This window comes from Salvelinus fontinalis, chromosome 28, assembly GCF_029448725.1.
Source record: "Salvelinus fontinalis isolate EN_2023a chromosome 28, ASM2944872v1, whole genome shotgun sequence".
NCBI lineage: Eukaryota > Metazoa > Chordata > Actinopteri > Salmoniformes > Salmonidae > Salvelinus > Salvelinus fontinalis.
Window position 1 is genome coordinate 3989591 of NC_074692.1, and position 13303 is coordinate 4002893.

Consider the following 13303-nt stretch of genomic DNA (forward strand, 5'->3'; position numbering starts at 1 on the left):
GACACGGATATGGCTTCTGTTTAGCTGTCGTTATGAAAGACGAACATCTCCGTCTTAGATTTGATTTGATACATGTCACCATATCATCGTAACATATGTTTTTTCAATATAGTTTAATCAGATTATTGAAACTTTTTCGGGAGTTTTGCCGTGTTCCGTTTTCTAACTTTGTTGACGTTGGAGTAATCCGTGTCACTTGGCAAGTGCCCATGCTATATGAAGAGGGATATTTGCCGTTCCAGATCAAAACAATGACTATTCTGGACAAAGGACACCTTATCCAACATTCTGACGGAATACCACCAAAAGTAAGAAACATTTTATGATGCTATTTCTAATATCTGTCGTGCATGTTGACTGGTCGTGGGCGCCCAAGTGTTTCTGGCTATTGTGGCTATGCTAATATCACGCTACATTTTGTTTGCGCTGTAAAACATTTAATAAATCGGAAATATTGTCTAGAATCACAAGATGCCTGTCTTTCAATTGCTGTACAATGTATTTTTCAGAAATGTTTTATGATGAGTAATTAGGTATTTGACGTTGGTGTCTGTAAATATTATGGCTGCTTTCGGTGCAATTTCTGATTGTAGCTGAAATGTAAACTATGAATTATACCTAAAATATGCAAATCTTTCGAAAAAAACATATGCTATACAATAAATATGTTATCAGACTGTCATCTGATGAGGTTGTTTCTTGGTTAGTGGCTATTTTTATCTTTATTTGGCCGAATTTGTGATAGCTACTGATGGAGTCACAAACTGATGGAGTAAGAATATTGGTGTCTTTTGCTAACGTGATTAGCTAATAGATTTACATATTGTGTCTTCCCTGTAAAACATTTTAAAAATCGGACATGTTGGCTTGATTCACAAGATGTGCACCTTTCATCTGGTGTCTTGGACTTGTTAATGTGTGAAAGTTAAATAATAAAAAAAAATATCTTTTGAATTTCGCGCCCTGCACTTGAGCTGGATGTTGTCATAAGTGTACCGGTGTCGGGCTGCAGCCATAAGAAGTTTTAACACGTTTAAATGTTTTACTCACCTCGGCTGCAGTGAAGGAGAGCCCGCAGGTTATGGTAGCGGGCCATGTCAGTGGCACTGTATTGTCCTCAAAGCGAGCAAAAAGTGATTTAGTCCGTCTGGGAGCAAGACATCCTGGTCCGCGACGGGGCTGGTTTTCTTTTTGTAATCCGTGATTGACTGAAGACCCTGCCACATACCTCTTGTGTCTGAGCTGTTGAATTGCGACTCTACTTTGTCTCTATACTGGCACTTAGCTTGTTTGATTGCCTTGCGGAGGGAATAGCTACATTGTTTGTATTCGGTCATGTTTCCGGTCACCTTGCCCTGGTTAAAAGCAGTGGTTCGCGCTTTCAGTTTCGCGCGAATGCTGCCATCAATCCACGGTTTCTGGTTTGGGAATGTTTTTAATCGTTGCTGTGGGTATAATGTCGCCGATGCATTTTCTAATGAACTCGCTCACCGGATCAGCGTATTCGTCAATGTTGTTGTTGGACGCAATGCGGAACATATCCCAATCCACGTGATCGAAGCAGTCTTGAAGCGTGGAATCAGATTGGTCGGACCAGCGTTGAACAGACCTGAGCGCGGGAGCTTCTTGTTTTAGTTTCTGTTTGTAGGCTGGAAGCAACAAAATGGAGTCGTGGTCAGCTTTTCCGAAAGGAGGGCGGGGGAGGTCCTTATATGCGTCGCGGAAGTTAGAATAACAATGATCTAGGGTTTTACCAGCCCTGGTAGCACAATCGATATGCTGATAGAATTTAGGGAGTTTTGTTTTCAGATTAGCCTTGTTAAAATCCCCGGCTACAATGAATGCAGCCTCAGGATGTGTGGTTTCCAGTTGACATAGAGTCAGATAAAGTTCGTTCAGGGCCATCGATGTGTCTGCTTGGGGGGGAATATATATGGCTGTGATTATAATCGAAGAGAATTCCCTTGGTAGATAATGCGGTCGACATTTGGTTGTGAGGAATTCTAGATCAGGTGAACAGAATGACTTGAGTTCCTGTATGTTGTTATGATCACACCACGTCTCGTTAATCATAAGGCATACCCCCCCCCGCCCCTCTTCTTACCAGAAAGATGCTTGTTTCTGTCGGCGCGATGCGTGAAGAAACCAGCTGGCTGCACCGACTCCGTTAGCGTCTCTCTCATTTTGAGTCTCATAGCAAAGTGTCTGAATACTTACGTAAATACGGTATTTGTTTTTTGCAAAATATTTCTAAAACCTGTTTTCGCTTTGTCATTATGGGGTATTGTGTGTAGATTGCTGAGGAAATTGTTTTACCTAATCCATTTTAGAATAAGGCTGTAACGTAACAACATCTGGAAAAAGTCAAGGGGTCTGAATATTTCCCGAAGGCACGGTATTACTAGAGGGAGTCTGATCGCAATTGATTGGATTGCTGCGCTGTGTTAAAAAAATGACAGCGAGTGACTGTGACTAGCAGCTGTTGTCTCTCTTCCATTTTGCAGCAACCACTGCAGAACTTCAACAGTGTTAATCACACAGTCCATGTTGCTGAAGCTGCAACATGTAATTACAGCCATTTCGTACTGAAAAGTTCTGTTACCGAAATCCCTCATTTGTTTAGGAAAAACATTCCCTATTCCCTTGCTCTCTCCAAACTACACATGTATGCATCGCATACACGTGACCAATAGGGCCTGACCTATAGCATATTACAATCACAAACAAACTCTGAACATGTGACAGCAAAATGGATGCAGAGGACATGACAGCTAAACTTGAAATGGGGGAATGTTTACTTGTTGCTCAGGAGGTAAAGGAGAAGTCGGATGTGTGGAATCAATTTGACTGGTTGTGGAAAATCCTGGTGATCAAGAAACAGAAGGTAAGGCGCGCGCGTCACGCCTGCTCCCGCTCTCCCTCCCTGGCGCTCGAGGGCGCCAAGCTGCGCCAAGCCCTGCATTACTCACTCCTGCCACCATCATTACGCACACCTGCTTCCCTCGTTACGCGCATCAGCGATTCATTGCACTCAATCGCCGTGTTATTGCCTCCCCTATATCTGTCTGATCCCCAGCTTTGTTCCCTGCTTCTGCATTCATATTTGTATGTCTTGTATACCCAGTTCTGATGCTGTTCCTGTCTTGTTCATGTCTGAACTAAATTAAAATGTTCAACTCTTCGTACCAGCTTCTCATCTCCAGTGTCGGTTCTTACAGCGTGCATATTATGTGTGCCAAAACAGGTGCTGTTAGATTACAATATCATTTTTTCTGACCATCTGGAACAAGAGAGTCTGTTGCAGTGTTTACTTCATTTTTGTTTTCGTGAACGCAATTTCCGACACGGAACAGTTTATTTGATTGTTTACGCTGATTATTCAAGGGTCGCTTTGTTTTATTTTCAAACGAAAATGCTCGATTGCATTTCAAATCATAAATGACTCATATGCTGTGTGATGACATGAACGAATGAATGATTGATTGATACAGTAGCCTATATACGTTTTGAAATATAGGCCTAAGTGAGTGACGGTTTTAAGACTAAACAGTGTGTCTTTGGCCTAGAGCACGATAGTAGTTCTACAAGGCTGCTATACTAAGCCTACTAATGATAACGATATGACTTATTATAATGATGATCATAATAATAATAATAATAGTAATAATAACAATAACAAGGAGATCAAGAAAAAGGAGGGTTATTTTATTTTTTCTGACAATTTGGAAGAGCGTAAACAACACTAAATAACTTAAAGTAATACCAGAGAGGCTGTTCTAATAAAATAAAAAGTGTAAAGCCTTTTATTACATCATTGCAAAGATTAAAAACAGCTGAATTTGTGAAATTGTTTATCCCACATGTTGTGGTTGCGTGAGGCTTGGTGCACACAGAATCAGTAGGCTATTGATCAATCACTCAAACAGAAGCAGGATCTGTCTTATTTCTCTAGATATACAGTATATGGAGGATTTACAGTATAAAGCCAGGCACATTTAACAATTAGGTTATTGATTATAGACCTAATTAAGTTGCCGTTTCCGCTCTCCTCACCTTTCTTAGAAAATGAAGACAAGTGCTGTTTTCTCGTCTCCTAACTCGGCTGCTGCTTCCGCCGCATTCTTCTCAACACCAATATGCTGGTTAACTTTGCTATAATGCACATAGCAACATGGTCTAAGAAAAGACGGCAATTCAACAGTGCACGGATATTTCAGAACCACGGTCAGCAACCGCTATCCAATGAGAGAGAAAGCAAAATGAATAAAAAATAATATTATTTTTATTAGTGTTGCACCATTGTTCTTATGTAATATAACCATATAACATTTTAGTAGCACGTCTTAGTGATGGACTGTGCCCTCCCCACGGCCTCCACAATGGATCAGTCCACTCAGACAGGCGCGAATCAGAGAAATATCTTGTATACCATGAAATTCAATATATTTTTTGCTACTGCTCGACTAAAGAAATCTCGGCCGACCAACAGCCTATCGACTAAATGGGGTCAGGACTTAACAGCATTGGAAATACTCCACAATACTAACCTAAATGACAGGGTGAAAAAAGGAAGCCTGTACAGAATAAAATATTCCAAAACATGCATCCCGTTTGTAATAAGGCACTAAAGTAATACTGTCCTGAAGGCATTGTATTTGTTGTCAATGTTTTGAATACATTTAAAAAAAAGTTATTCTAGTATAAATCACCAAAGTTACGATAGATTGGCATAGATCTTCTGTTAATTACCTTTTGTAAATTACTGGTAGCTTTGCAACCCTAGTTCTACTGGATTGGTACAACAATACTCTGTCTATTTGGTTGGCCAACAACACTGCTGCCCATATACGCAGTCTGTCACGCCCTGACCTTAGTTCCTTTTTTATGTCTCTATTTTGGTTTGGTCAGGGCGTGAGTTGGGGTGGGCATTCTGTTTTGTTCTATGTTTTGTATTTCTAGGTGTTTGGCCTGGTGTGGTTCTCAATCAGAGGCCGCTGTCTATCGTTGTCTCTGATTGAGAACCATACTTAGGTAGCCTCATTCCCACCTGTGCTTGGTGGGTAGTTGTTTCCTGTTTAGTGTATTGCACCTTGCAGAACTGTTCGTTTGTCGTTTTGTTGTTTTTGTTCAAGTGTTCTTATTGATTAAAAATATTATGAATACTTACCACGCTGCACCTTGGTCCTCTACTTCCAACAGTCGTTACAGAACTACCCACCACCAACGGACCAAGCAGCGTGGAAAAATGTACTCCTGGACATGGGAGGAAATCTTGGACGGCAAGGGACCCTGGGCACAGCCGGGAGAGTATCGCCGTCCGAAAGAGGAGCTGGAGGCAGCTAGAGCGGAGCGGCGACACTACGAGGAGTTGGCTCGAGGTAAAGTGCACGAGAGGCAGCCCCAAAAATGTTTTGGGGGGAGGCACACGGGGAGATTGGCGAAGTCAGGTAGGAGCCCTGAGCCAACTCCCCATGCTTACCGTGGCGAGAGAGTGACCGGGCAGGCACCGTGTTATGCGGTAAACAGCACGGTTTCCCCAGTGTGCACGCATAGCCCGGTGCGCTACATCGCAGCACCTCGCATCGGCCGGGCTAGAGTGGGCATCGAGCCAGGAGGGATGATGCCGGCTCAGCGCATCTGGCCTCCAGTGTGTCTCCTTGGCCCGGGTTATACGGCACCAGCTCTACGCACGGTGTCCCCGGTTCGCCAGCACAGCCCAGTGCGGCCTGTTCCAACTCCCCGCACTTGCCGGGCTACAGGGGGTATCCAGCCAGGACGAGTTGTGCTAGCTCTGCGCTCGAGACCGCCAGTGCGCCTCCACGGCCCAGTGCATCCGGTGCCAAGGACAAGGCCTCCTGCATGTCTCCTCAGCCTGGTGAGACCTGTGCCTGTGCTAAGCCCTAACCCTCCCGCATGTCTCCCCAGCCTGGTGAGTCCTGTGTCTGCTGCCTGAGCCAGGGCTCCTGTGTGTCTCTCCACTCCAGTGATGATCCATGGCACGAAGCCTCCAGCGATGATCCATGGCACGAAGCCTCCAGCGATGATCCATGGCACGAAGCCTCCAGCGATGATCCATGGCACGAAGCCTCCAGCGATGATCCATGGCACGAAGCCTCCAGCGATGATCCATGGCACGAAGCCTCCAGCGATCATCCATGGCAAGAAGCCTCCAGCGGTGATCCATGGCAAGAAGCCTCCAGCGGTGATCCATGGCACGAAGCCTCCAGTGGTGATCCATGGCAAGAAGCCTCCAGCGACGCCCTCCTGTCCGGAGTCGCCCTCCTGTCCGGAGTCACCCTCCTGTCCGGTGTCACCCTCCTGTCCGGAGCCGCCAGAGCCGCCCTCCTGTCCGGAGTCGCCCTCCTGTCCGGAGCCGCCAGAGTCGCCCTCCTGTCTGGGGCCCGCTGCTAGGGTCCCCAGTCCGGGGTCGGTGGCGAGGGTCCACGCTCTAGAGGCGCCACCTAAGTGGGCCAAGCCAGAGGTGGAGCGGGGTCTACGTCCCGCACCAGAGCCGCCACCGCGGTGAAATGCCCACCCAGACGCTCCCCTATAGGTTCAGATTTTGGGGGGGGGGGGGGGGGGGGGGGGGGGTACTGTCACGCCCTGACCTTAGTTCTTTTTTATGTCTCTATTTTGGCTGTGGGCCTTCTGTTTTGTTCTATGTTTTGTATTTCTAGGTGTTTGGCCTGGTGTGGTTCTCAATCAGAGGTAGCTGTCTATCGTTGTCTCTGATTGAGAACCATACTTAGTTGTTTTCTGTTTAGTGTATTGCACCTTGCAGAACTGTTCGTTTGTCGCTTTGTTGTTTTTGTTCAAGTGTTCTTATTGATTATTAAAATATATATAAAATATTATGAATACTTACCACGCTGCACCTTGGTCCTCTCCTTCCAACAGTCGTTACACTGCCTAACAAGAGTACACCCAAAAACACCGGCAGAGAAATTACATTTCGATCGTGAAATTCTGGCATAAACATTCCTCAAGTCTACACAGTGCCCAGTCTTTTTGGATGGAAAGTAAATTAAAGTGTGTCTGCCTTTGATCAGCATTACGAGCATGGCTACTGCCTGAGGTATTTTATGGAGTCATGAAAAGTGAGAAAGGGGAATTTTTCAGCCCTTAGTGTACTGCTGCTAAAATAAGCTGTGGCTGTACTTTTATGAGGGTTACAATCAGAATGCAGAAGTTTGCGAGTAGTGTGCGTGAGACAGCTTACAACAATTCCCATTCGCGGCCTTGTACATGGCCATATATGTCTCGTTGGACTTCCAATAAGTGTCTGGTTTACAAAGTTACAGTAGTATGGTGTATGTTCATGTACTTTTGTCTACTGCTTCACACACACACACACACACACACACACACACACACACACACACACACACACACACACACACACACACACACACACACCAGTTTGGAGGTTATGTGAGAAAAAGTCTAAAGTCTGCGGTCATTAGAGGGAACAAGGAGAGACCTCCGGAGCTGTGTTGTCGAATAGGCAGCCCCTCTATTCTTAGGTGCCTTCCCATACAGAGGCCGTTTCCCATTCACAACACAAGGTCATTAGATAATACACAGTGGGACCTCAAAGACCAACACGGTGGGGGTGGGAGGATCACGCTACAAAACAACCCTTTCCCCGACTCAAACTCCCCCTTCTCGGTCTCTCTACACACAACACACACAGGAATTATGATGTCATTACTACGCCCCCTTCTCAATTCAGTCCAGTGTTATTCAGCCTTTCAGTGTGGGTTTCCTCTCTCTCTCGGTTTCTGTTATTAGAGACAGAGCATCAACATATGCTTCGACACCTGCATTGCTTGCTGTTTGGGGTTTTAGGCTGGGTTGCTGTACAGCACTTTGAGATATCAGCTGATGTAAGAAGGGCTTTATAAATCAATTAGATTTGATATGTGACCTACTGTCACAAGAAAAGGGCAACCAGTGAAGAACAAAGACCATTGTAAATACAACCCACATTTATTTTCCCTTTTGTACTTTAACTATTTGCACATCGCTACAACACTGTATATAGACATAATATGACATTTGAAATGTCTTTATTCTTTTGGAACTTCTGTGAGTGGAATACATACTGTTGATGTTTATTGTTTATTTCACTTGTGTTTATTATCTATTTCACTTGCTTTGGCAATGTGTTTCCCATGCCAATAAAGCCCTTGAATTGAATTGAGAGAGATATTTACTGAGTGTTTGGTAAGACTCACACACAGGACTTCCTCAGGCCTCACTGATCTCGCTCAGCTCCCAGCATGCTCTATTTTGGTGATCACAAGAACTAATGCTGAGGGAGCACTATGGCCTATTGATTTACACTGATGCTCAGCTCAGGAATGAGTGAGAGACAGACACAGGGACACAGACACAGAGACAGACCAGGTTGGAGAAACAGAAACAGAGAGAAGTGTGAAAACCAGCGAGACACAAAGATTTGTAGTAATTGAGCTTTCATCCACACGAGCAAACAATTAGGCTTGTGCCCTGCTACAATCCACTAAAGCTGAAGCCTGTATTTTAATTTACCTTTATTTAACTAGGCAAGTGAGTTAAAAAAAAAATCTTATTTTAAATGACGGCCTAGGAACAGTGGGTTTCTGTACAGCACTTTCTGGGTTTCTGTACAGCACTGTGAGATATCAGCTGATGTAAGAAGGCCTTTATAAATCAATTAGATTTGATATGTGACCTACTGTCACAAGAAAAGGGCAACCAGTGAAGAACAAAGACCATTGTAAATACAATGGTTCAAGCCTTGTTCTACCCCTTAACGACAGATTTTTTACCTTGTCAACTCGGGGATTCGATCTTGCAACCTTTCGGTTACTAGTCCAACACTCTAACCACTAGGCTACCTGCCACCCCAATTTTAATCCCACTTTGTAACATAAAAAGTCAGGGGTTGTGAATACATGTGTCATCATTCGGACAGGTATGTGGACACAGCATAGTGATGGTAATAGCCCAGTTCCTGTGGGGATAGCTTGGCAGCCAATGACGGTATGTCTGCCCCTCCTAGCCAAACGGAAGTCACCATGACGACGGAGCTGCCAAGCCTCATTTCAAAAACTCTAGTCTGTGCTCAACTCTGTGGATGAAATCATCATGGAGTTGAGGTACTTGGCAATGACACAATGTACTCCTGCACGCGTACATTTCTCTGTCAACCTACTCTTTTGTCGGAGGGAGACTTTCTTAGTTCGCGGTTTGAGAAGGCATACTTACTCTGGTTGAGACTGTCGAGGTTTTTTAGTCAACAGAGCAGTTATTATGCATTCATGAACCATCAACGTATCTTCTATGATGTTCAACATCATACGACCTATAACAGTTTGTTGAAAAACACAGCCACAACCTCGGATGGGTGATAGATGAGTGGTAAAACCACAAAGCGGAGCCCACAAATCATTATGACATCACCATGGCAACATATCTCTATTATCTATAATTGTGTGGGATCACGTCAACATAACAGAGAGATCACCCACATTCAGAAGTTCATCAAAGGAACAGGGCACTAATTGGGCATAATTGAAGGCGTCCTAAATATGTGTCTCTGAGCTATCTGCCACAGGGTTCAAACATAGGAGGATGCAGATTATTTTTTGTTTGCCTGCACCACAGACGGCTATATCGGTCGCTAATACAGGACTAGTAAAGGCCCAGTGCACTACTTTTGTTTTTATTTATTTATTTTATTCCGATTTTTCAGGGGGTGCTGCCCTCGAACTTCTCGGAGCTTTGGGTTCAAAGAGGGACATTGGTCCATTAAAGTGTATTTGCAAATATTAGCCCAACAATAGAATTCAGGAGGGGAAATAAATAGGCTATTTATTCTCCATTACAATGCATGTCATTCTATACGTCAATGCTGTTCGTGTGTGTCTGTATGTCTGTGGGTGCGTGTACTGTGCAGTACCTCTCTGTGTTGAATTACAGTCCATCTCAAAGATCGCCATGTAGGCAGACACCCGAGCTGTGCGCTGAGCACAAAGAATAAAGTCAAAGAGCCCTGGGGAAAAGAGCCGAGTCACTACACGCGAGGCCGGAAAAAGCGCAGGTCAGGTGATAGATGCAAGACGTGCACGCCACACAGGTAGCCAACAGTTTGGCACGCGCACTAACCTCCGTTGGTTGTATGGTAAAGACACTCTGCAGACTACCTGCACTAACGCCCCAATCATACCTACAGTGAATTTTTGCGCAAAATGGTACGCAGCATCATCTGGATATGTGTGCAACAAAAGTTCAACATTCACCTTCCGTTAATATTTCAGGCAAGCTGTCAACGCATACAATGTGATGCATAGCCTACGTTCGTTAAATCCAAAGTGTGCACCACACAGAACGCACTGCAATGTTGCACGGCAAACGCAGCGTTCCGTTCCATTAGAAATTTATGTTCTTCTGGTGTCCCAGGATACAAAAGACACTATCGGTGTGATCGAGGCGTAACTGTGCCACCTGCATAGCCCTGACTATCACTATGTCTTCCTCTCTACCTAGAGCATCTATACCTAGCCTATATCTAGACCTAGAGCACCGTTTTATGTTATCCTTTGACTACCTCTATAATCGTTCCACTCCTGGAACCAATTAAATCAAGTTTGAATTACACAACACCCTTTCTTCTTGTAAACGAGAAAACAAGATCGAAATGCTGGGACCGTTTACGTAGCTCTGAATGAAACCGGATATTTATGTAACGAACTATCAAGTAAGTATTTAGAAACTTCCTTTATGGGAGTTAAAAATGCGACTAAAACCTAAAAATAGCTATGCTTGGTATACTCAATAACTTGAGCTTGCAACTATATTCAGGCACTTAAGAGCAAATAAGGATATTTAGGCCTACCAGTTGGTTGATGAGCGGGGGTTGAGAATGTCCTCTTTGGCCGTGAGCAGTGACAGGCTATAGGTATCGAGGTTAATCGCTCGCATCGTGATAGTGAAGTTTTCTACAATCCACTCCCGAAGATTTCTTCACGTCGCAAATCGCAATAGAAACGTACTAGAAACTCAACACAGCCACACCGACGCGCTTTCACGGCCGGGAGAACGATCAGTAAGTGGGCTTATCTCATGCAAAGTGGTGGAAGTTTCAAGTGGAGAAGAAGGTGACAGTCCGCCAGCAAGCTATGCAGGCTGCAAACACACACACTGGGTGGTTGAGGCTGTTGCAGACTTTCTGCAGTGAGATGGAAATACGTTTTCACTCAAAGCCCCACCTCCTCCTGAGGAGTGGGGGAAAAGCTGAGTTACATTCTAGCTGGTCCAGGTCCAAACTTCAACTACGCACACCCGTCTCTTCACCTCCATTCCGCACTTTAATAATAAGGTGGAATTGTGGAAAATATATATATATTTTTTTATCATTAAGGCTAGAATCCTTAATTGAAACAATAACAAAGCTGACACCACACCTCTGTTTTGGTATAAAGCAAAGGGATCGGCTTGGAGAAATGTAATCACTCTCAAATTCATAGACAGAGCTATGGATGCAAGGACCGACCATCCCTGTTTTGAAGCTGTACAGTGTTGGCTTACGTTTACATTGTTTTACGAACATTGGAGTAAAACAAGCTTATATTTATGATGGGGGTACAACAGTTGAACTAAGTTCACGAGGCATTTCTAAGTTCTATTCTTCAAGAATCAATCGGTATATACTGTATCGTTAATTTAATAAGTCCAAAAATGGAAGTAACTAAGGGTTCTAGCAGTAATTTGCCTTAAAGATACATTCTGGAACTTTGTTGACTAGGGGTAAGTCTTTTTTTTTTTTACCTCCCGCTATGTGTCAATGTGTAGTTCATACTTCCATTTTATATGAGCAGAATTACTGTCTTACCTCAATTAGCCACGAAACCTTTAGTTTTGTAGCGCAATTTTGAGTACTGTAAACTTGACCTGCCGGGCCAGCCCCTAGCAATTTGAGTTCCAGCCAATGAGATTCAGCCCCTTGCCATTTGAGTGACAAGTTGCACATGCACATTGGACGAGTTACACAGTGAAAGAAGAAGGCTGGGCCAGGCCTGCCCAGCATTATCCATTGAGGTTGTATAGCTGGCTCAGTGACACAGCAGAAAAAGCGAGAGAGAGAGAGAGCAATGATGTACGGCACATATCTGCACATCTATGATGTAGTAGGCAATTTTCGGGGACCGGTTTTGGTTCTTGAGCTTTACTTTCAGAACTACTGGCTAAAAATGTACGAAAATCTTCCACAAAGTATCGTCAAGTGATGTGCACACAACCACAACGAATTAAATTTGAGAGCCATTCATGTACATCCTCTCTCACTTTCTGTGAGCTAATATCCTCCAGAAAACAACGGCTACACACGACAGCTGATGATGTGTATCTGTCCGGGCATGGTTTATGTCAGGTTCACGAAAAGCCGCAGGAAAACACACCACTTTATATTGCCATTCGGAGGGATGGGGAAAACGTCAGTGTGAGGAGCGCCAGGGACGGAGAGGTGGTGCTGCTGCTGAGGTTTAGAGGGGGCATGGGGATGGAGGGGGGTAGGGGCAGGTATGGAGCTGTCACTCTCTCTTTTTGTCCCCCCAGCCCTTTGAGTAGGCCCCAAGCTGCCCTTGGCAGCTGCCTAAGAAGCCATTTACAGTGAGGGCCATCTCCATCAAGACCCTTGAAGAAACAGAGGGATCAATTTCATGGGAACTGTGTCTGAGTTAGCCATCATGTACAGGGGTACAGGGGCCTTTTTCTGTGTTCGAGAACAGCTGGGGGTCTGGACATTACATGCCCACGTAACAGTTTAACTTAAGTCCGTCCCCTCGCCCCGACCCGGGCGCGAACCAGGGACCCTCTGCACACATCAACAACAGTCACCCACGAAGCGTCGTTACCCATCGCTCCACAAAAGCCGCGGCCCTTGCAGAGCAAGGGGAACCACAACTTCAAGGTCTCAGAGCAAGTGACGTCACTGACTGAAAGGCTATTAGCGCGCACCACCGCTAACTAGCTAGCCATTTCACATCGGTTACACCCAGTGCCAAACACACGTTACACACGCACACACGCACACACACACTTTAAACACATTTTCAGACTCAGTTCTCTGTTATTTGAGTACCGGTCAGGGGAGGGGGTATGCATAGACCTTACGTTTAGGAAAGTTTCTCAGCATTTTCTTCATTGTCATTTTGTGATAATTCAGTGCAGATGTGTCATTTGATAGATGGTATTTTTGTTTCTGGTGTGTCAATGCAGAGTTTCCCCTTAGATCTTCAGAGATTCAGTGGACAGACAG

General features: G+C 44.7%; 1 protein-coding gene across 1 annotated transcript in view; it reads right to left on the minus strand.

Annotated features, from left to right (window-relative positions):
- Nucleotides 1-11231, minus strand: part of LOC129825974 (drebrin-like protein A) — a 65837-nt gene extending 54606 nt beyond the window's left edge. The window contains exon 1 of the mRNA XM_055886165.1: nucleotides 10883-11231. Coding sequence (XP_055742140.1) covers nucleotides 10883-10968 — 86 coding nt within the window. The 5' untranslated portion in view covers nucleotides 10969-11231. The remainder of the gene's footprint in view (nucleotides 1-10882) is intronic.
- Between the last annotated feature and the right edge of the window lie 2072 nt (nucleotides 11232-13303).